Source organism: Chelmon rostratus, chromosome 6 (assembly GCF_017976325.1).
Source record: "Chelmon rostratus isolate fCheRos1 chromosome 6, fCheRos1.pri, whole genome shotgun sequence".
Taxonomy (NCBI): Eukaryota; Metazoa; Chordata; class Actinopteri; order Chaetodontiformes; family Chaetodontidae; genus Chelmon; species Chelmon rostratus.
This window is the reverse complement of record NC_055663.1, coordinates 21,080,389-21,102,618: the sequence shown is the minus strand read 5'-3', so window position 1 is coordinate 21,102,618 and position 22,230 is coordinate 21,080,389. Positions and strand designations below refer to the sequence as shown.

General features: G+C 43.1%; 1 protein-coding gene across 1 annotated transcript in view; it reads left to right on the top strand.

Annotated features, from left to right (window-relative positions):
• LOC121607431 (A disintegrin and metalloproteinase with thrombospondin motifs 20) overlaps positions 1 to 11,298 on the top strand; it is an 80,649-nt gene extending 69,351 nt beyond the window's left edge. Inside the window, exons 32-41 of the mRNA XM_041938214.1 lie at positions 2,666 to 2,839; positions 3,714 to 3,884; positions 4,461 to 4,667; positions 4,870 to 4,999; positions 5,886 to 5,980; positions 6,079 to 6,173; positions 6,342 to 6,475; positions 7,890 to 7,981; positions 8,239 to 8,343; positions 8,633 to 11,298. Coding sequence (XP_041794148.1) covers positions 2,666 to 2,839; positions 3,714 to 3,884; positions 4,461 to 4,667; positions 4,870 to 4,999; positions 5,886 to 5,980; positions 6,079 to 6,173; positions 6,342 to 6,475; positions 7,890 to 7,981; positions 8,239 to 8,343; positions 8,633 to 8,722 — 1,293 coding nt within the window. The 3' untranslated portion in view covers positions 8,723 to 11,298. The remainder of the gene's footprint in view (positions 1 to 2,665; positions 2,840 to 3,713; positions 3,885 to 4,460; positions 4,668 to 4,869; positions 5,000 to 5,885; positions 5,981 to 6,078; positions 6,174 to 6,341; positions 6,476 to 7,889; positions 7,982 to 8,238; positions 8,344 to 8,632) is intronic.
• The last annotated feature ends 10,932 nt before the right edge of the window (positions 11,299 to 22,230 follow it).

Here is a 22,230-nt window from a genome sequence, read left to right as displayed (position 1 = left end):
GGAAGCAATCATCTTCCTCCACATACCACCAGCAACCATGAAATCCTCAACTAGAGCATAAAGACATGTTTTATATCTTAATATCCATGCATGTGACAACTTTGAAACCTCAGCACCCACTGTTTGAGTTATTCCACAGCTAGCCGGCCCTCTCCCACTCACCTCACCCCCTGACTGGGGGTGTAATGGGCAAAGCTGTGGGGGTGTGGACCGCCCGTTGAAGCAAGGGCACAAGAATCATTTCCTTGCATTTACTGGTTGTTTGTAATGCTGTGCACACATATTTTTTGTGTAATATTTTAAATTGATATTTGAGAGTTGGTTCATCCAAATTGCATTAAAATATATTTTCTATTGTTTGCATAGGTGAGCTAGGTGAATTAATTACCCATATTTCTTAGATATCCATATCTGAAATATATCTCCCTGCACAGAAGAATTACATTTTGTTTGTAGGGCATACAGCATTGCAAATAAAAAAATAAACAGCAACATCTGTTTCCAGAACAGTGTTCCTGTTTAACTGGATAATCTGCAGCTCAGGCTGTCAACACTTTTTATATGGTCTGCAAAGCGGTTCCAAAGAAAACAATTTTGTTTTGTGGATTATCCAGAGGGACACTTGTTCTTGAAGACGCATCGTTGTTGGAGTTTTCAGATGTAACATTTCAATGCTGTGTGCAGCACGAATACCGTTCAGTCACCAGCAGCAGAAGTCTCAAAGGTGGCGAAACCCAATCATCGCTGCACGCAAGTGAGAAAGTGTGTTTTGTAATTTGGGTGAAATGACCCTTTAAAGTAAGTCAAGGCTGACTCAACACTGTAATGAAATCATTAAACGGTTTCCTCATTTTTCATCTGTAGTTTCATGATGTCCCCGCCGTCCCTGATAAAGCGGCTCCGGTCCTTTTGCACGTATAGAGAATCAGGTTTCTTGAGCTGTAGCAGTTAACAGTGACTATAATCGCTTTAACAGCAGGTTCTGTTTTCATGCTTTGTAAGATTTAAAAAAAAGCATTTTTTTGATGTGAAGGTCAGATTTCCTGCGGTCCTTTTTGTTCTCTTTCCAAAGCCAAGGACTTGACCCTTCACATTCAACCACACTGCAATGATAACACACGACTGCAGCGAAACACGAGCAACGCAAATACATCTGGAAGTTTTCGGGAAATTTGATACTCGCTGTATAATGGGCAGATTTTCTGACTGTGTGAAATCGCTGAGGCTCTTTTGAGGTCTGTAGGAGAGCCGGAGAGAAATCAGGCTGATCAGCTCGAGCCTCGCAGACTGCTTCCTCAGTATGCAGGTATGCTTCTCAAAGCACATCAAAGAGATGTTTCAGATATACCTTTGTGTGACCCCCAGATATACTACGTCGCACAAAGGCGCGACAAACTGGCTTTGGATTTATTAAGTGCATTGTTCAGAAGCATCGGCAGCAACTCTGCACACCACAGACCAAACAAACATTTTGAAACATTATCACATGAAGTCTGTGAAACAAGAAGAAATGACACAATCATTCCGACAACTTGAGTTTGAAAGCAATACAAGATTCCCTTACTTTATTAAATACACTCACAGCTCTACTTGGTCGGTTGTGACCAGCAGCTTATGGTGGCTCATGTTAGCAAATTTTGCCATTAAACCGACATTATACCGAGTCAGTTCTCTGACTTTATGACCCTCCTCGGTTCCACCAGAAGACGTGTTTGTCATTTTCTGCTTGCTGTACCATCATGAATACATTAAGATGTTACCCAATCATCGCGATGAAAGCCGCCGACCCAGCACCTGTGTCACGTCTTGGTTTGCTCTTGCACATTGTGCAGCAAAATGCAGATACAACTCTTGTTTCTTTGCCTGAACCCTCCAGACCATGCTATAGACTTTACAGTGAGATGACATCAAGCACCTAAAAATAACTAGTCTTTGGCAAAGTTTAACAAATATCGAATCATCATGGGATAAAAATTCAACTTGCAAAGTCTTATAAAATAAAAGAAGGTTTTGCAGACATGTTCTTTTTTAATGTTGGTATGTGGGACAATGGTTTTGGGCCCCAGAGGATGTTTCTTGTTGCAGTACTGTGGTTAGCCACTGGGACAAGTTTGCAGGAAATAATGCATCAATGCATTTGACCTGATCAATCAGGTCCTCTAATAAGGATGTCTGTAATGAAACTGACCTAAGAGAATCTTGAAGGAGATTTCAATGTGCTGTAATTGCCATGTTACACTCCAGTGTTTAGTACTGCATGTCCATAAAGTTAAGGACTCACAAGAGACACGTCAAAATCGAGGCAGTAGAGGCTGACTTTAAATCCAAAGTACTGTTCAAACTCCGAAAACACTCCATTCTACATTTCCCATGATGCAACTGCCTCCTAAATGACCCCCAAACAAATCCAAATAAAGAAACTGAAGTGCAAGCTGAAAGGTCATGTGGGTTATTTTTTCCAACATTGTAAAGCTCCCTCCAGAGCAGGAGCAGAGATTATACAACTGTTTACACAGGCTGAGTAACACTCAGTGGGCTCCATGTGTAACATCAGCGGAACGCTCCTTTAACATCAGAAACACAAACACAAATGTGCATACCACGAACTGAGTTACCATCGTCTGCCTTGTTCTCAGTCAGATGTGTGTTGTGTCTGTTTTGCCAGTGCTCTGTCAGCTGTGGAGTCGGAGTTCAGAACCGGGACGTTTACTGCAGACTAAAAGGCAGCGGACGGGTCAGAGAGGATCTGTGTGATGCTCACCAGCGTCCTGCCACTGTCCGGCCATGCCAGCCTGCAGAGTGCACACACTTCACTTGGGTCGCTGGTGAATGGGAAGCAGTGAGTGCAGACTCATTCTTTTCTCCCCTGTCCTATCTACAGTCTCCCTCCCACTCTCCTCGCTCTCGGTCGCCCAGATGAACAGATGTTAAACCATCTTATTAAGTTTTTTATTGGCTGAGATCTCCGCTCTTCCTCTGCACCATTAAACAGACGACACGCAGGTACCTTCGCTCTCTTGCGTCAAACCGTAAGGGCTTTGTTGATAACCATCAGTCGTTAAATCATATCAAACCTCAAAGTACTGATGGCCATCATCTCTTTTGTCCTGCTGAACATCACTGTTCTGTGTCACGCTAGCCAGTTTTTTTTTCCCCTCGCTCAGTTTTCTTTAATGTTCCGTGCTTTGTCCTCGAAAGTGAGGCATAAAAGGGGGGCGCCATGTAGGGACATAGCGCTGTGTCCTCCTGCTGCAGGAATGTTTGCAGTGTTCAGATTCCTGCCTGTGTTGCCTCGAGAACTTACAGCCTCGTTTCTTTCACAGTCTGGCCCTGAAATCTTTTCGCTTTTCAAGAAATCCAGACAGCAGACTTTTTACAGACACTGGTTTTAAGATTCTGGTCCATATCATCGCTCTTAAATGCTCCTGCAAACCATTACTGGGCCAGAGGGAAACCTGCGTAACTTCTTTCTTTTATGGTAACCAGAACACATGTTTGGGACTGCGTTCCTTGAGAGTTAATGTTGCCATTGTCACAGAGCACTCAATACTTGTGTAAACCTTTACATGATACAGTTTTCATTTGGAGAGCTAAAGAGGCAAGCAGGAGTCTGAGAAGTCAATGATGCTGTTGCTGAAAGTACAACACTGCCCCCCCTCTGCCAACTCTTCCTCACTCTTGCTGATTTCTTCCCGTGTTACATTTCCTTGTAGTGTAATGCCACCTGTGGAGACGGCGCGAGGAGCAGGAAGGTGGCGTGCATGGGCCCGGGGATGACACCTGTGCAGGATGATTACTGTGAGCCGTCGTCGCAGCCGCCATCACACCAGCCCTGCAAAGCGGCCCCCTGCCACTACATGTGGATTACAGGGGAATGGTCACAGGTAGGAATCAAAGAAGAGATAAAGACTGAGCTGTTCAAACCCCAAAGTATTCAATTTTTTAAATTATATAAAATAAAGACAAGTAGGAAATCCTCATATTTGAGAATCTGGAACCCTCCTGGTTGCTGTTTGAATGTATCTCCAGATTGTGGCGGCTTAGAAATTTTCAGATAAACTGAAGAATTGAGTGTTGCTTTATTGGTTAAGAAAATTCTCCAACTTTTCATGCTAAATTATCGATTTAAAACCCTCCGTTTTAACCAAAAATAAATCGGCACCAAGCTGAAAACAGGGCTGTTTTTCTTAGCTTGTGAAATATTGACATTTTTGGAGATACATGGACACTGATTAATATTTTTATTATTATTATTATTATAATTTTGCTTGGTACATTTTCTCAAAATTATGATTGATGAAAAGATCTAAATGTTTGTTATCTGACTACTAGACTACAGCACAACATCAATAATTCCACTGAGATGAGTATAATACAAGGGAGAATCAATGGAAAACGATTCTTCTTATTATTATTATTGGTAGTAACTGTCAGTTTGTGTGTTTCCTCCCGTTGCTCAGTGCTCTGCCAGCTGTGGTGTCGGCTACCAGCAGCGTATCTTCTCCTGCTCCGTGATGCCCTCCTCCCGGGCTCCGCGCCCGTACGCCGCTGCCCAGTCCTCCTCCGCCAGCGCCCGCTGCTCCGAGCCCCACCCTCCTGGCACCCGGCCGTGCCTCCTCAGGGACTGCCCGCACACAACCTACTGGAAAGTTGGCCCGTGGAGCAAGGTGAACCAGAAAACACTCATTAGGCAGTGAGAAATCCTCTCCAGCTAATCGCCGCCTTCACAAAACATTTTGATGACTTCTGCATTTTTACGGCTCTGCTGATAAACCTCATTTGTGGATTTGGATCCGGTCGCAGCTTGTTCGTTCATTGTTGCGTTGCTGTGCGATTGAATGCCTCTGTGTGTATTTGTGTGTGCACCAGTGCTCGCAGACCTGCGGGGCAGGAGTGATGGAGCGCAGGGTGGAGTGCGTGACCTCCAAAGGCCAACCATCCAAACACTGCCGTCCCTCAGAAAGACCTGAGTCTCAAGCTGCATGTCAAGACAGAGAATGTGAGCCAAACTCCTTCTCTTCTCTTCCATTATTTCAAATACCCAGAGGTCTTGTTTTTCCTGCTAAGTACATGACTCCAAAAATTCTACCAACTTTTCTGATCTGTGTAGCGCTTACTGCCAACCAGGAATGTGTAGAGAGATGGTATTAAATTGACTGTGGTGTGTATGTGGCAGCCAGCGCCGTATCTGATTGTGTTTATAGAAGCTCAGCTTTTTGCTTTGTTTTAACACATTAGGCAGAACAGCGACCTCCACTTCCAGCCTCTCGGAGTGATTGCTTAGTGGAACAATAAATAGACAGTCAGCAGTTTTCTTCAAATCGTCATGCAGTCTGTCAAAATGCCTCAGGGGTGTGATCTGGGCCGAGGCAGCCTTCATTGTGAACTTGCGAGCGCTGTAAAAGCCGGCAGCGGGCCAAAGTTTGTAGGTTCGCTCCCCCGCATTTCTGATGTTTCAGTACTGGCGCACTGGCCTGTTCATTCCCGACATGGCTTCTGCCAAGTCAGGCACTGGCGAAATTAAAATGATATGCTCGGGTGACAGCCAGTTCTGCCGTCAAGTATTAATGCTAATCAGCTAATCAGCGTGATATGAGCTCTACAGCACTCTGGGAAAACAGAGGAGGCAACACAAACAATGAAACAGCTCTCATTTAAGGAGACGAGAGCCAGCTTACAGTCCTTCCTCATAGTTGTGTTTCATTTATTAGCTTTTGCAGTCTTTCTGGCATTTGCTGACGACAGATTTACGGACTGGAGTGCGCACGCAGAGTAGCCAAAAATCATGCCGTTCAGGCTGGTGGCAGGCCTCACTGTCAAAGTTTCCTGTTTCCTTCCGGTTGCAGTCAAATCTCTCCCTCCCGCATTCATATTTCTTCTCCCAGGCCAGTTGTTCGCTTCCTGCCGAGAGGTCCAGATGAGACGGGGCGTGAAGATAGATGGGGAATACTATCTGAAAGTCAAGTCCCGGATCCTACAGGTGTGTGTGTCCTGTCAGAATTGCTCCTTCACACTTCATGACTCAGCCCGCAGCTTCCCCGCAGGCCCTCATATGTGTCTCGATGTGTTTGGCCTCAGATTTACTGTGCTGAGATGCAGACTGATTTCCCCAAGGAGTATGTGACCTTACGCAGCGGTCAGACAGACAACTACTCCGAGGTGTATGGGCACAGGTGTGTAATGCAGCGATGACTGACAGCTTTGAATCAGATTATGTAATGTGTAAACCAGAATTATCATGTTTACACCATGTGCATAAAATCTAGCGTGTGTTTAGCAAGTGTTCAGATCCCTTTGTTTGTCTTAAGTAAATTCTAATACTCATTCTCCTTCATACAAAGGTTGCTGAACCCCTTTGAGTGTCCGTATAACGGCAGCCGAAGGCAAGACTGCGACTGTAGGAACGACTACTCAGCAGCGGGATACACACTCTTCCACAAAGTTCGTCTGGACCTGAGCTCCCTGAGGATAATGAGTGCGTAATTACAGTGTGATTGCCTCACATTGTCTACTGTAATGAGACCACACATCGGTGTTGTTTTAACCCTCAGATGCCTTGTGCAGTGCTTAATAACGCCTCGTCCAAAAGCCCCAGCTGTCCGAGTGCAGTACGTGCCGCTCTCCCCTCACTCTCTCCTCTAGAATCAAAGTAACGACCTCTCCGCGCTCCGTGTTCACATCGCCAGGCGAGGACTTCAAACCCGGGCCTCTCGGCACAAACACGTGAGCGCGGGAATAAAGGAATGCATGCGTGCACATACAGTGCAGACGTGCGTGCCTGCTCTGGAGCGCAGACGAACAATATGCGATGCCGCCTCGCACGTCTTTTCTTTGGCGAGACGCAAAGATGCAAAGACGTGAGGCGCACACACCCATGCATGCATCAATATCAAACACTTGCTCAAACTAGCACGCGAGCAGCCACACATCCACAGACACACATACACTAACACACACACACACACACACACGTCTTCAGGGCATAGTCCTCTGCTCATTACTAAAGACAGCTCCACCTTCCCTGTTGTGTCCAAGTATGCCTTTGATTAGCAAATGCGGATTAGTGTACAGTGTGTGTGTGCAAGCGTGTGTGTGTGTGTGTGTGTGTGTGTGTGCTAAGGGGAAGTTGGATTAGAACCTACACAGTCATCCTCCCATCCTCTTCGTCTGGTCTGGGTCCTGACAGCACATGTTCCCACCCTCCCTCCCTCTGCATGGTACTAATTTCGCTTTCAGGCGGCTTGACGAGAGCTAGGGTGGGGGGTAATGAGTTCAAGATGAGGGGAAGCATCTAGTGAATGTTATCATCGCTTTATACAGGCAACGTGAAGCGAGGGCAGGAAAAGGTACCGGTCATGGTTATCATGTGTGACAGTGCAGGATAAATCAGTCAGGCAGACAAGGTTCAGATACAGATTAAAGACTTGATTTACACCAGTTTACTCACAAATCTACTGTAATGGGGGATGTACTGTATGTAGGGGCGGTAAAATACCTGGATTCATAATCTCCAAGTGTAATAAATCTCTTTTTTATTTTATTTATTGCTTTTATGGAGGAGCAATGCACAAAAAATGCAGGTCGTCTGCATTTAAGAGCTACATTTCATAGCAAGTAGGAGTATTAGTTCATAACTTTTATGTAAAAAGTTAAATAGGTTTGAATTGATAAACAGATGAATTATTGAATGGATTTAAACCCCAAAATCTCACTTTAAGAGCTTTTTTGTGTAATAAAAACATGTAAGTGACATCAGCCCTGCAATGAAGTTCAAATCCACAAACTGTAGTTACTGATGCTCTGTGTGGTTATTTAGCTGAGAGCAGCTGTCTTCAGTCTGTGTTTGTTGCACATTATGACTCCGGATTTGTATCTCTGCTGTTCACCAGTCACAGACCTGCAGTTTTCCCAGACTCTTCTTGGTCGACCTGTGCCCTTTGCTACAGCGGGAGATTGTTATAGTGCAGCCAAGTGTCCACAGGTTGGTGAAAAACTGGACATTGTGGCCTCAGAGAAATGCTTCATTTGTCAGTTTTGTGCCATATGTACGGTTGTCAGAGACTTCCAATAACTCTGATATTGCATCGGAGGTGCTCACTGCATAGTGCAGTATATTACAGCAGTGTGTGCTCCGTTTGCAATTATTCCCACAGACCTTTTTTTTGCAAATATGACTGAGTTTGGCCTTACTGGTTTAATAACTGCTCAGAAATAACTCAGTCCGATGTGTGTTTTCAGGGCCAGTTCAGCATTAATCTGATCGGCACTGGCCTCAAAGTGGCTGAGGCCACCAAGTGGACATCTCAGGGCAACTATGTTTCTGTCAAAGTCCACAGATCTGAGGTAAGAAGCTACGAGTAGATTTATGAAATGGTTGTCTTTTGAATGAATGATGCTATTTAGTGTTTAAGGAGTGGATTATGTTTCAAATGTGTAGTTCCTGGGTTGTAATTGTGCTTCATGTTGAGTTTTTGAGGAGCGGAATGAGATTTGTTTGCTCTGAAAAGCCATACCGTATTTCTGTCTGATTCACTGGAGAGGAATCCCCGCTGACATTTATGAAGCTTCCATTCTCTGCGTAAAAAGCTGCCCTTTGCCCACTCTTTCCTCTCGCATTTGTCTTTGTCTGTAGGACGGAACAAGAATCTACGGTCGCTGTGGTGGTTTCTGTGGGAAGTGCATTCCCCAGGCTCACAACGGCCTACTCCTTCAAGTCCACTGAGGGCCATGCAGAGACCAAACCCCTAAATCTATCCCGAAGACAGTAGTCCAGGAGCATGCAATAATCGTGATTTGTTGGACCCCGTAGTCATCTGTGAGTGTGGCGGAGGAGCATTTAACGGTAATCATCCCACAGTAACATCCCCAGTTCCCGAATGGCAGCTAAAACATGCACGACACTGTGCCACGTGCCACTGCAAGGTCCTTCATCCAAACTGCTCACTCTGAAGGAGAACTGGCTGTATTTGCTTTGCCGACAATGTTGCAACGTAAAAATGCTCTCTTTCTCTGACGCTGTTACGCATTTTTTAGCATCATACAAAGGGATACAATCTTCAAAACACTGGGAAAGCAACTGCTCAAATGGCAGAAGAACCTAAATAGACTCTCTGTTCAAGAAAGAAACTCTCATCTTTAAAAAACTTCTAATGGTATTCTGTGAAGTGAAGCGTATTCTCGAAACAAAAATGTCTGGTAAAGAAAAAAAGGCCAGAATTAGAAGCTACACTGTGAGCATTTAGCTACCACTTACATAACTGACTTGCAATCAATGAGACAGTATAGAAATCAATATTCTGTATGTATCTAATAATCATCACAATCCTCTGGTGACAAAGAAGTGCTGCAGACAGACATTGAAATAGTACGTGAGGGATGGTTCTGTTGTGTTTTTTTATATCTGGCATAAAAAACAAGTAATAAAAACTGCTGAATGAGCTGCTCTGTAGATCCTCTCGCCCTCACACAAGTTCAAAGGAATAGTTTGACATCTCAGCTCATTTACTGTCTTGTCGAGAGTTAGACGAGAAGATCGAGTCCACTCATGTATGTACAGAAAACGTGAAGCTACGACCAGCAACCAATTAGCTTAGCCTAGCACCAAAAGAGGGAATAGATGTAAACAGCTAGCCTAGCTCTGTCTGAATCTGCAGGACAGTTTCTCATATGGGTGCAGTAACATCAGGGCTTCACTCAGAGGTTGCCACGCAAACCGGAAGTGACTGCACCTTTAGTCCAGCATCTTTACCCCGGACAGAGCCACACTGACTGTCTCCCCACGTTTCCAGTCTCTATGCTAAGCTAAGCTAACTGGCCGCTAGCTGACTGGCTTCATATTTACTATACAGGCACGTCAGTGGTATCGATCTTCACTGTTAACTTGCTCCGTTGGGGTTCAAGGTTCCTAGGAAATAGCGACTAACTACTGATATCCTTCCAGACCTGCCTTACGTCAGAGGTCAAACTTCGTGAGGAGCCGTTAGAACAACTACAGATAATTTTTAGTTTTCATTGTTGTGTATTTCTTAAATATATTAAAGTCTGTCTGCTGTCAGGTATTTCACAACACTGCTTAAACCTGCGTGGACAGTCGCCTGACTGTCGCCTGGAGATAGAATAAACACTCGTGCTGTGAATATTCCAGATTTTCTAGTGTTGAAGTACAGTGTAATAGTTTTCTGTGGCTTTTTTAAACCACGAGGATGTGTTTTTCTTCAACTGCGCCACACAGACGAGTTCTCATCTGTTACGCCGTGACACAGTATCAGGTGGGATGTCTCACCTCACACCCTCCACTGGGCCTACTGTAGGTTCCTGCAACCCCTACCTCTCACAGACATCCATACTCTACTGAGATATGTGTTGTAATATATTTATGTTTGACCATATTTATTCTGTAGTGACTGTAGATATGTTCTGTGTTTTAAGATACAATGACTACTACCAACGGAGAAGCCATTGTCTGATGTTCCTTGTCTTTTTTATGCTTTGCTAAAAAAGGTATTAGCCGACTACTATTAGTAGTGTGTAACCACTAACCTTAAATGAGGATCTTTTGAATGGTGCTTTTGAACTACTGGAATTACCTCTGATCTTGAGAAGGAAAACACTGGCTTTTGACTCTTCAGCAGATGTGGGATCTTCCTGTAATGCATGTAATGGTCCTCTCGTTAATGTAGCCGAAAATCTAGCTGCAAGGTTGCCAGATATATCAGATAAACCGCCGCACGAGGAAATCTTAACTCATCATAAATGACATTCACCGTGACCACTACTACAGCTATCAAGCAACCTAACACGTTTGGTACTCTGATGTTAAGCTTTAACCAAAGTTAGAAGATAGATGCAGATTTTTTTTTCCTCTCAGACAATGCAGCTTCTTTTTGATTTAAAGAATGGCTGAAAATAAAGTCAATGAGCAGCTAGAAAACCTTTGGCCATCATTCATGTTTATGATGGTCAATTGTTCTATGAGGTCTGTATCAGAAAGTTAAAGAATACTTGATGCACTATGTGCCATAAATTTTGTAGAAATGTAATCCTGTTTGGTTTTTTTGTAATAACCGTTAAGATTTGTAACTTATGATATATGTGTATTTTTAATATTCATACTTGAATTGTAAACAGTGTGCTAAATATTGAATGGGCGTTGGTACTGAGTAGAGAAACCGTGTGCTTGTTTGCCATGCTTTATCCAAAGATGTTTTTAAAAATCATATGTACCTACAGTGTGTATGTAGCCTGTATAAAAATGAATGATTCTGGTGCTATGATTACTAATCGTACCAATACTGTACGTCTTCCAACTGTACTAACGCTGTAAAAAAATAAGTAATAATAAAAAATGCTTTGCAGCTGACTCACAAGTTGATTTATGTTCATTTTAGTTGCATAATACGTGTAAAAAAACAAAAAACAACTTTGGATGGATGGATGGATTTCCATGACATTGTGGTCCCCGTGCAGCCCCACTGACTTTGATGATCCCCTGACTTTTCCTCTAGCGCCACTATGATAATATTTTGTTGAATCTCCTCAATGAGTGACTGCATTGCTATGACATTTGGTGCAGCTGGTTATATAAGTAAGTAAAACATTATACCTGCTAAACATCAGCATATTAACATTGTCATTGCAGGCGTGTTAGCCTGCTGATGTTAGCTTTTAGCTTCAATCACTGCTTTGCCTAAGTGCACCCTTACAGAGCTGCTAGCATGGCTGTTGTTAAAACATCAAAGATCCCCTCAAAACATGTTTTCAGAAAAATAAAAATATTTTTAATTTTCTGTAAAAAATTCATAATTTGTCCTTTTGCAATCTATCAACTTGTAGGTGTTGTTTATTTCCAAATCTCAACTGTTAGACACAAGATGTCTCCTTCTTCACTGAAAAGGCCTTTCTCATTGTCACAGTGGAGGCTTCAAGTCTCCACATCACCCTTGTGTAATTTGGACCACAACTGGCTTCAAAACTAGATGTGATGTCACAAAATCATGCTCCTAAGTACACTTCTGAAACGATGAGCATGATCTAAGATAACCACAGAGACATTTTCCCCCTTCAGCCGGTGGAAAAAAGCAGCCTTCTAGTGTCAAAGTCTGCACATCCATCATTCTGCACAGTGAAGTTCAAACATCCAAGTGACGTAACATGTAAAATGAAAGAAAGGGGAGCTTGTGACATGGAGACAATAAGCAATGTCTTAAAATAAAATTTAGTGTGTAAAAGACTCCAGTCTTTGCTATCACTATGGCAAAGTTTCTCTCCACTACAAAGAGACCAATTGCTTAATAAAGAAGGGCAGCAGGTCAGCACTGGGTGGGTGCTTGTGCTCGCCAGATTGTGGCGCCATGTGCATTCACTTAGTGCTGCAGGTTGCATTTCCACAACACGACTTTCTAGAGTTCAGTTCCACTTAGGGGACACATAAACAGAGCAAATGCCTTTAAATCCATTTCTCACTGAAGTACACGTGATCTCGAGCTCTGGAAACAGCTGTCAACTGCCCAGTGACTCATCAAATTGTTATGTCAAATCAAAGAATGAGGTAAGTTCCCCGCAAGCTTTGAAAACTTCACCAAGAGGTGGAAAGTACCATTTTCGTGGAATTATGTCACCGTAATGACTCGTAATAAAGGCGCAGGTACTTCAGCAGAAGGCAAACTGTTTCTATACAAGCCACTTTTCCAGGGCTCATTGCACAGAGATAGCTTTGTACATTAAATGAAAACAGATACTTTGGTCCCTCAAGAACTGCTTTGATTTCTTGCCAGAAGCCGGCCTTGTTTCCTAAAATCTAATCTGAGGATTTGGAGGAGTCCTGAAGCGCAACAACAACTCCCCTTAAAAGCAGATTTCCAGTGAAACTTAAAGACTCTCCAGGCTATGGATGAGTTAGGAAAAAGCCTCCCTAGCCTGCTTGCTGTGAGCATAAACCAGACATCTTTTAATGACTGTGCCGAAAAACACGAACCTGCACAGAGAATCCTCATAAAAGACGCTAATGATTGATGTTTACCATGAAGCCCGGTCTGCTTTGAGCTAACAGCACAGACATTCCAGAACGATCTGCACCTGCACCCTGCTCTAAAGAGCATGCCACATCCAGATTTTAACTGAACTGTATCTCAGACACTTGTCTGTGTTGTTGACTGCTTACAAAGCAACACTATATGCATCATTAAAAGAAGTACAGCTGCATCCGCTGAATGTATGTGTTATTCAGTTACTGCAACACAAAATTACAACCATATCTGCAGCTTAAAATACAGGTAAATAAGGCTAACTGATCATAACACATCTCATTACACACATCTACTTGCAGTGACTTTCTGGTGAATTATGCTGTAAAGGGGACCAAACTAGGTGCCCAACTGAATGTAAACTGAACAAACAGTGACCCCTGTTGTATCAAGCAAGAGCTTACATTCCCTGTCCCTGCTGGAGGCTGCTGTAGTGGGTTTTGCTATATGTGTAGTTCATGGAGCAGAATATAGAAAACTTCTAAGGTAATAATATAATAAGTGACATGCAGAAGTTACACATAGCCTAAATTTAAACCTTAAATAATAGGAGGTGATGCTGAGGACTGTAAAGTCTGTTTGCTGTGCCAATGGGTCTGTACAGGTTTTCCACTGAAGAACAGGTGCATTAAATTCCTCCTGGCTGGCTGACACTGGAGTTTGCGGATGTGTTGCAACCCAGAGGTCGTATCATGACAATGTGTTTATATGTCTGTGCCTCATCTCTGTGTGTTTGTGGATCTCTCTCTGTCTCTCTCCGATCAGTGTGTAATAGGCTGCAGGTGAGGCTCTCTGATCAGCGGAGTGGATGATTGTATGAGTGAGTGTGTAGGTGAGTCGGGGACGTTGATTGGTCCTAGCCTGAGGGCTGTGCGTTTAAATGCCGGCTTCCCCCCTTCACTTCTATTTTATGAAATGCTTGTTCGAGTAGGTCATTTTAAGTAATTTTGTCTTTTGTTTGCACAAAACTGCACCTAGAGATGGTGACAAGACACAAGCTGGCATGAGGTCACCACCAAGAGCATGAAAATGAGTTCAAAATATCAGGAATTAGCAGCACCAGGCTTCAATAAATTGCAGCTCACAACTGCAAAGAATTGTGTTGAGTGTTTAATCTGCTGATCAGTGAAAGCAGCAAAAATACTGCCATCTCTTCTCTCTTAACTGCTGTATTTACTGCACTTTATTCTTCCTGGTTGTATTGAGTACAATATCTTTGGGTGTATGTGCTGGTATGGTTATTTTATGTGTATGCTGTATGTCTTTTTTTATATTTCTGCACTTTTTCCCAGCAGACATAAAGACTTGCCATTGAAGGAAAAGCACAGGTGTTACTAATAACATTAACGTTGGGTCTGTTGTATTCAAGCGTCCCACTATGCCATGCATGACAGTGTGGCAGTGAGCCAGCATGCAAAGACCCTGACGCTTCAGCAGCTAAATGGAATTCAGCCATCAATAATCCTATTATTCACTCCTGTGATTGTCCTACTGTCACATGTCTAAACACCTTATGTGATGTGCAAGGAAATGAGTAGTGATTTATTAAGCAAATAGATTTAAATTGTGAGGCACAACTTGTTGAAGCACCTTTAAAAGTCAATATTCTTACAGTTAGGTTTAACTTTCACACACTTGCAGACACTGGAACTGAACAAACACAGCAATATGGTAAACTTTTCTGTTGCAATGCCTCTTGCTGACCAAAAGATGGCGGTAAAGCGCCATATGACCACTGGCTGGCAAACTTCTACAGCTACTATAGAGGCTCATGCAACATATTTTTTGTTTTTTCAGTAGTTATTCATACAAATGTATTCTCTACTGTACACCATGTGTCATATTGCTGCCTCTGTGGTATCTGTGTGGTCCTGTTTTCTGTCAGTTGGTGCTGGAAGCGGTTCATTAGTCTGCATAAACACATTTTCCCGTGTGTGCGTACTGTATATCATAACTGATTGACTGACTGATTGATGTACTGGGCTGTATGCACTAGGCTACTGTATAAACAGTGTGCAGAAGCATCAAGCTGCCAAGTCCAGCTGTTGAAACAATTTCACAGTGAAAGTCACTGCAGTAGGAGAATGCAAGCTCACATCCTCGTATACCTCACACATACACACATCTCCCACTTACTAACACAGACCCATCCATCCCATAGTGGAACAGTTGTCCTTGAACAGTATCAATTTCATCTTTCGATGCACCATGTCTGCTTCAAAATCCATGAAAACCACACAAGATCACACAGTTATCTCTCCTGCCAACTGGGCTATCAGTAGTTCAAGGATGGAAGCTGTTGGCACTTTGCCTCACAGGCATCACAGACTGTACTGTCAGCCTGGCTGCCAGCGCTTTTGAAGGAAATCATGTCAGCTTTGACTTTAACTGGCTGAGACTGAATGAGGTCATTTTTAGGTATTATGTTACATAGTCTAGAGTGTCCATTTTGTAACAGCTGCATGTGATGTGTGGCGGACTGCAGCCTCAGTCCAAAGCTGACCACCTATTCGCTGGGTGGTATGTTGCCGGAGACAGGCACGGCCCAACTGGACGGGGTACGAAGGGGTTGGGGGGTTGGTGTCGGGCCCCTGGGGTCTGCATGGGGGTGCCAATAGCCTGTACGCACATGTGGTGCGGTGAAAAATCCGCTTGCATTGTTTGATCCACGAACACGAGACTCTGGCGTGAATCACACATTAAAGCTAGCAGCAAACAGAAGACGCTCACCGAGGGATTTTCTTATCTGCTCAGGGATCTTTGTTAAGACTCCGTAAGAAATAATGCAAGAATTTCTGACAAGTCATATTTTGTATCCATTATTGATGTCAAGGACATCGATTGGTTGCACAAACAAAGATTTAGTTCTCACAGTGAACAAAGCAAAACAGTCATAAAAGCCTGTAAACAGTCGTTTAGGAAATGCACACATTATGACCAGTGGCAGTGTTTTCGTTGTGGAAAATACTTTCCCATTGTAAAACTTGTGGCTGTTAAGCAGCCTGGAAAATGTTGCCCCGTGTCAGCAGAGTTAGAGTGAACGAGGCAAAGGCCAGACTCGGCTATAGCTGTGAGCTGTGGCCTCTCTTTTGTGTGTGGAGCTAGCAGGCAAGACACTGGATAACAGGAGGAGGGAGGGGGGGGCTAATTATTTTTAACAGCTTAACGCTCCAATCAAATGAGCTTTCTGGAGATTTTAACACGCTGTCGTGGCTCACGTCACCGGGGTGTATTAAACCTCTTAACAGAATGTCGCCTTTGTTCGGCCGCATTTCACACTAACAAGAGGCGTGCGAGGTATACACGGTGCAATCCAGTTACTCACACACACATGTGATGACGCAGACAACAGAGCATGCAAGCAACCAAAATCCTCCCACCAAAAAATATCCTGCATTGTCTGGTTAGTGGCTGCAGCATTTTGTTGCCCTCCAGCTTATGGTCATGAGGGAATTCTTCTCAAGGTAGAACAGATTATGTTCGTGTTTCTGTGCTCAGTTGTTTTCCTGCTGCAGAGGACCAGACTAGAGGTCCCAAGTCCTCTTCAACAGCTCCAAAGTAGTGCTTAAAATTGTTTTATCACCTTGATACCCCACAACTTCTGCTTACTTCATGAGAGTTGCTTATAAACCTGATTTTGAGCTGACAGTCTGCTGCAGACAATGAAGCATCACTTCTGTTTGGGCTGTAACACATGGTTAAATACAAATGATGTTCATCTGTGACCGATGTTGACAGTGCTTTTGTTCGGCACCACCCCTCTGGATCCAAAATATCTGCTGAGTTTCTGTTATTGGAGAACAGTTTGTTCATAAAAGGTCCAACAGGGAGTTACGCCTCTCCAGGCTCTAACTGACCCCAAACAGAGGTAGCGTCACATTGGGAGGACAAGCAGAGGACAACATACTGTAGATGTGTTTTGACTTTTTTGTAAACAGAATATTTTTTTCATGCACACATGAAATAGCACCTTATTAATCTCCTTATCTTCATCAAATGTTCAAGTCTGGTTTGTAGCAACGGGAAGGGAAGGGCTACCATTTCAATACTGCAGCTATTACTGTTACTTTTGCACATGCAGCAGCCGTCAGACGATGAGGAAGTACAACAAATGTCAACAACACATGAGAGTGAAACCTGCAAAATTCACTTATTTGAGGCTGATGCTCTTGTGAAATTATTGCCAAAATGCAATATATTTGGAATATCCTGGAGTTTGTATCAGGAGGATATTCACAGAAGAAAAGTGCAAACAGTGGCCTCATATGAGGAGGGCACTGTTGTCAAGTGTGCCCTAGATTAATTTACTGCTGGTATAAAAATACCTGAAATTGCAGGTTGATAAAGAGATATTCCGGACATTCATAGAGGCAGGGAAGAGAGCAAAGAGTGTATCAGTCTGATCTGGCAGTGGTAGGTAAGGCCATTTGGAAGTGATTTATGTGCTGTTTTGCACTGATCCATAACCCTGCATTTGACAGGGTTAACTCACATCAATCACTTCTCTGAAGGTCCTCTGCTCTCAGAAGCCACTTTTCCTCTGCGCCTGACTAAATAATAGGTTCTGGTTTCTTGTACCCAAGAGACATGTAGACTAGCCCTCCTCTGTCATAGGGAGATACAATCTATGGACATGAGAAAAATGGGAAATTCCTCGACTCCTAAACGTTTGGTTGCCCGCTCTCTATCACTGCGACTCGATGAAAATAACTTCTGTTGGCGTCATCAGTCATTCTGTCTTTGCAGGAGAGTGTGATCATATTTAACCCACAAGAAAGGCCCGCTATTGTCCAGCTATTCATCCTTCAAAAGGCCCTCAAAACCCCAACAACGTCCTCCCCCACAAAACATCTCCACCCCTCAGTCTACCTGCTCTAATTAACAGCCAGCCTATAGGCCGCTCTCATGTGTGGAGCTCGTCTTCCTGTCTGGGCTGCAGACTGCAGTGTGTGTGAGTGTGTGTGTGTGTCTGGGCATCTCTTTGAATAAGACTATTTGTTTGATTGTGAGTGTGTGTGTGTGTGCTTCAAACACACTCAAGTATGACCACACTCACACACACACACACACACACTCACTCGTGCAGCAGGTCTATTAGCGTGGCAAGAAGGGCACTCATTCCAGTGTGTCTCGTGGTGGTGCTACTCAAACCCAGACAAAGCCTCTTCAATAGGCCAGTACAATGGCCAATGACAAGCGTTTATCGCAGTCTGGTCCATAACAAAGCCCCCCAGCCTCCATTTGGTGTCTGAGGATGTTCTAATTGTCTTTATTTATTTCAAACATACTTGCATTAATTCAAAGCACTTCTTTAGCCTCCACTCAGCGCCTGTACTGAGCTTTGAGAGGAGGATTCGGGGGGGGAATAGATGTGTTTTATGAACTTGAGTGAAGGAGGAACAGAGATGCTGATTGGCCCAGACTGCAAAGTGTGTGTGTGTTTGCTCCTTAACTGTCTAGATTACATGGACACACACCTTTTATTTTACGTTTCTCTGTGCTTGAAGCAGCTTTTGCCTTAATTGGAAAATTAACCAATGCAATTAACCACCTTTGAATCTGGAGTGTTGCTTCATTTTTAATCACATTTCCTCATCCAGAAACACAAGAGCAACATTGTCTGGAACGCTTTGAGGTGTGTGTTTATCTGCTCGAGCTGCTAATTTTACAGCAGCAGGTCCAGCTTACCATCGTGCTACCCGCTGCGGTATCCCAGCGTTACTTCCTAGACCAACGCCAGCAAATGACATTATTTTGTTTGGTTCAGTTTAGAAAAAGCTTCAGGACTGACACCTTTACTGTGTGAGAGCTGGTTCGAGATGTTACCATAACAGAGTTTAGGCTAATGTTATTGGCTCTGTCCTACTCTTCACTTAGACTGTTAAAAAATTGACTGTTAAATCTTATAGCTGTTATTCTTGTATGGGCGGTGCTATACAAACACAGTTTATTATCATTATTAATATTAGAAATAAGATCAATACGGAATACATCTCTGTCTTTGCTTGTCCAAGTATGTTTTTCTTTGTAACCATATGAACAGGGTTAAATTACGACAAAATAATATATTACATTTTTCATAATGATACTGAAGGCTAGATCAGGACTAACTCTTTGAGAACGAAGCTGCTCCTTCATTTCCACGTGTTCTACACCATAAACTGGCTGTTGTTTTATCTGGAACGTGTCACTTTAGCCACTGTCTTTTTAGCGTGATGTACGTTATATTATAGCCGTCAAGTGCATATTTAAGGCCTTTTTACATGGTTGGAACCATCAGAAGTCTTGAAAAAGTTTTTAACCTACTCACACAGCTAATGTTAATCAGCTAGCCAGCTGCAGCTGTCTCTTAATCTCTTGGCAACAGCCGATGTTTCAGATAACAAACCAGGAAATAAATTTTACTTGAGCTGCGGTTCTTGAATGGAAAGTTGGACAGGTGTACAGGTACGTACTGTAGATGTGTGAAAAGTCGCATTTTGAGGAGTGCATTTCAAGAAGTTAATGTTCCTCAGCAGACCCAGAGTCTTTTTAAAGAAATAGAGCAAGTTTGTTAAGGTCAGAATGTGTCTGCTGTGAGAAATGAGGTGTTCTGTGTAGTTAATCAAAAATAGTGGCTGCTTTGAAACGTCCAGAACAACCAAGATTTATTCTTAACTTTCCACGTCAGAATACTTCTGATCTTTCTGCTGCCACTTTAAACACAAACCACGTAGACACCTTCTGCACCGAAGCTTCCCGGCACCGTTCTCAAAGCGACCTCAAACTCAAGCCTCACGCCATCACCCCTGGCCCTTTTTCCCATTCTGCATATGGACGTCACACACGGCCCTGAATGAAGCATAATGTGTCCTGCGAGAAAGATTCATGAGCGCTTCACGTGCCACGATGGCAGCAGGATTTTTGATTCAGTCTTTGCACTCCATATGGTGCCGCAGCTCAGCAACGTACACCACCCAGCTGCCTGTCACACATTTACTGGCACAGAGTGCAGCATCGGCGGCCGCTTTGACCAGACTGTCTGTCAGCTGCCATAAGGACAAGATTTGACTCAGATTAATTGGCCCAGAAGACTTGTTAGACACATGATTACATGTATTCTAATTAGACAGTCATGCTCGGTACAGTATTGACCCCTGCATAATGATTTATAGGTGAAATTTGTATCATACACATATGATACAGCAGTCACTAGTCATATTGTAGTATATGATATGTACTATTGTGATAAAGTATTGTATTATTGTTATATTATTTTCTATTTCTGTGTCCTGTTTGACCTCTTCTGACTGCAGACAGCTAAAAATACACTTTAAAGGTGACTCGTTATAAACGGCTCATGCTCCGTTTCTGTTATTTCTGTGTTTAGGCCTGAATAAACAACATGAAACACTCATTTGTCTCATCCAGGAGCAATTTAATCTTTCTCCTCTCATTTAGAGATACTGTAATGTCTGCTGTTTGCCTTGACGAACTTGAATCTGTGTGTGTTTTTTTTTTGTCTGGGTAATTCACTCAAACAGTTTGTCTCCATGGCAGCAACAAATAACCTGCAAACACACATTTTTTTCCCCCTCTTATCTATTTTGGTGATAAAGTACTTTTCAAGGCAAGTTTCCAGCACGAGGCCAGCGCAGAAAGCCGAGCAGCTTTCAAAGACGTTGGAAGAAACCGAGGCCACACAGAGAGGCCACTGGAGTGTTGTGCTGATGCTTTGTCAGATAGGCACGGCATAGCCAAAGCAAAACCGTGTGTTGTTAGCCCCCCGTCGCACCTTTACACCTCTCTCATCTTGAACTATTGTTGCACGGCCCTTCACTGACATGCTGTTATCCCTGCATGGATCCACACACACACAATGAGGCTTAAGGGATCCTTTTTTCCGAGGGGAGATAGGCCCGGAGACCAAGACAAAGGCATCAAACTATCCAAATTATCTCTTCTGGGTGTTCCTCAAAAGGCATCGCAGCTATCTCGGAGAATCATCTTAAATGCCTTTGCCCCACATGTCAAATCAAAAAGTCTTATTGTGCAAAATGCACATCATAAGCAGTGGGATGTATGGGTTTTTTTTTTCGACTTTATTTTTTGCCAGGTTGTAATTTTGTGTTGGCGCGCACACACACACACACACTATATCTCCAAGAATGTTACAGAAATGTTTGATCTTTGCATGAATGTTGAGTCTGTGCACACAAGATGCTTATTAGAGCAGGAGGTGGAATTTTTCCTCCATCTGATTTATATCAGGTGCAAGACCATGGATGGGTAATTTGGCTGATAGAAGCATTTTTATTACAGAGCTCTGTTAGTAGTGGAAATGATAGGCCTGCTTTACAGCATTTGTGGACTGGAGTTTACCCCCTTTTCTTTTGTCTACAGCTGATTCCCCTGGAATGTTTGCTTAGGCTCATCCCCTGAATGCGAGCTCCACCTGGAATTCAGAGCAGCGCCCGAGATGGAGACGAGCTGCGAGATACACCTGGTGAGGGATAGCAAACAGACAAGACGAGATTAACCACCCTGTCGTGCATCATTTAACCACCCTAAATAACACTGAGTGAAGCAATAGAGGCAGAGCTGGAGGAGTAATCTCTTAAAGTCAGTAAAGTACAGACTTTGTATCTAAAGCTGGTGTGATGTTGATATCTAGACTGACTCAATGTTGGAACAGAGATCAGGTAAAACCCATTTTAAATTTTTACAAAAAGATATAAAAAATATGCCCTTAACAGCAACAGACAGTTTCCAGTCGCTCATAAAATAAAAAAATAAGAGAATTAAAGACATTATTGACAGACTTTTTAAAGAGTTTAAGGTGATGTCAGTTACAACTTTATGCCCTTAAGCCAATTTCACTTAAACAGCTTGGTTGTTTGCACAAAAGCTCCAGAGATATCTTCACCTTCTCGCCTGACAGTGTGCATGAGATGTCTATCTTGACAGAAAGCTGTTCATTTTGTCCTTCCTTACATATAACATAAAGTGTTACACTTCTCTTCTTGCTGTGATTCATATCCAGATATGTGGAAATGGTGGTTTGAGAGAAAGAAAGTCACGCGTTAGTTTGGGTGGATCGTCTTAGTGATCAAAATTTTTATTTGATATGTTCACAGAAACGGAAGAAGGCTACTATTAATGAAACACTAGTTCAGGTTCAGTTCCTGATAGCATTACCTACAGCTTGGTTGCATCTTTCCACAAATGG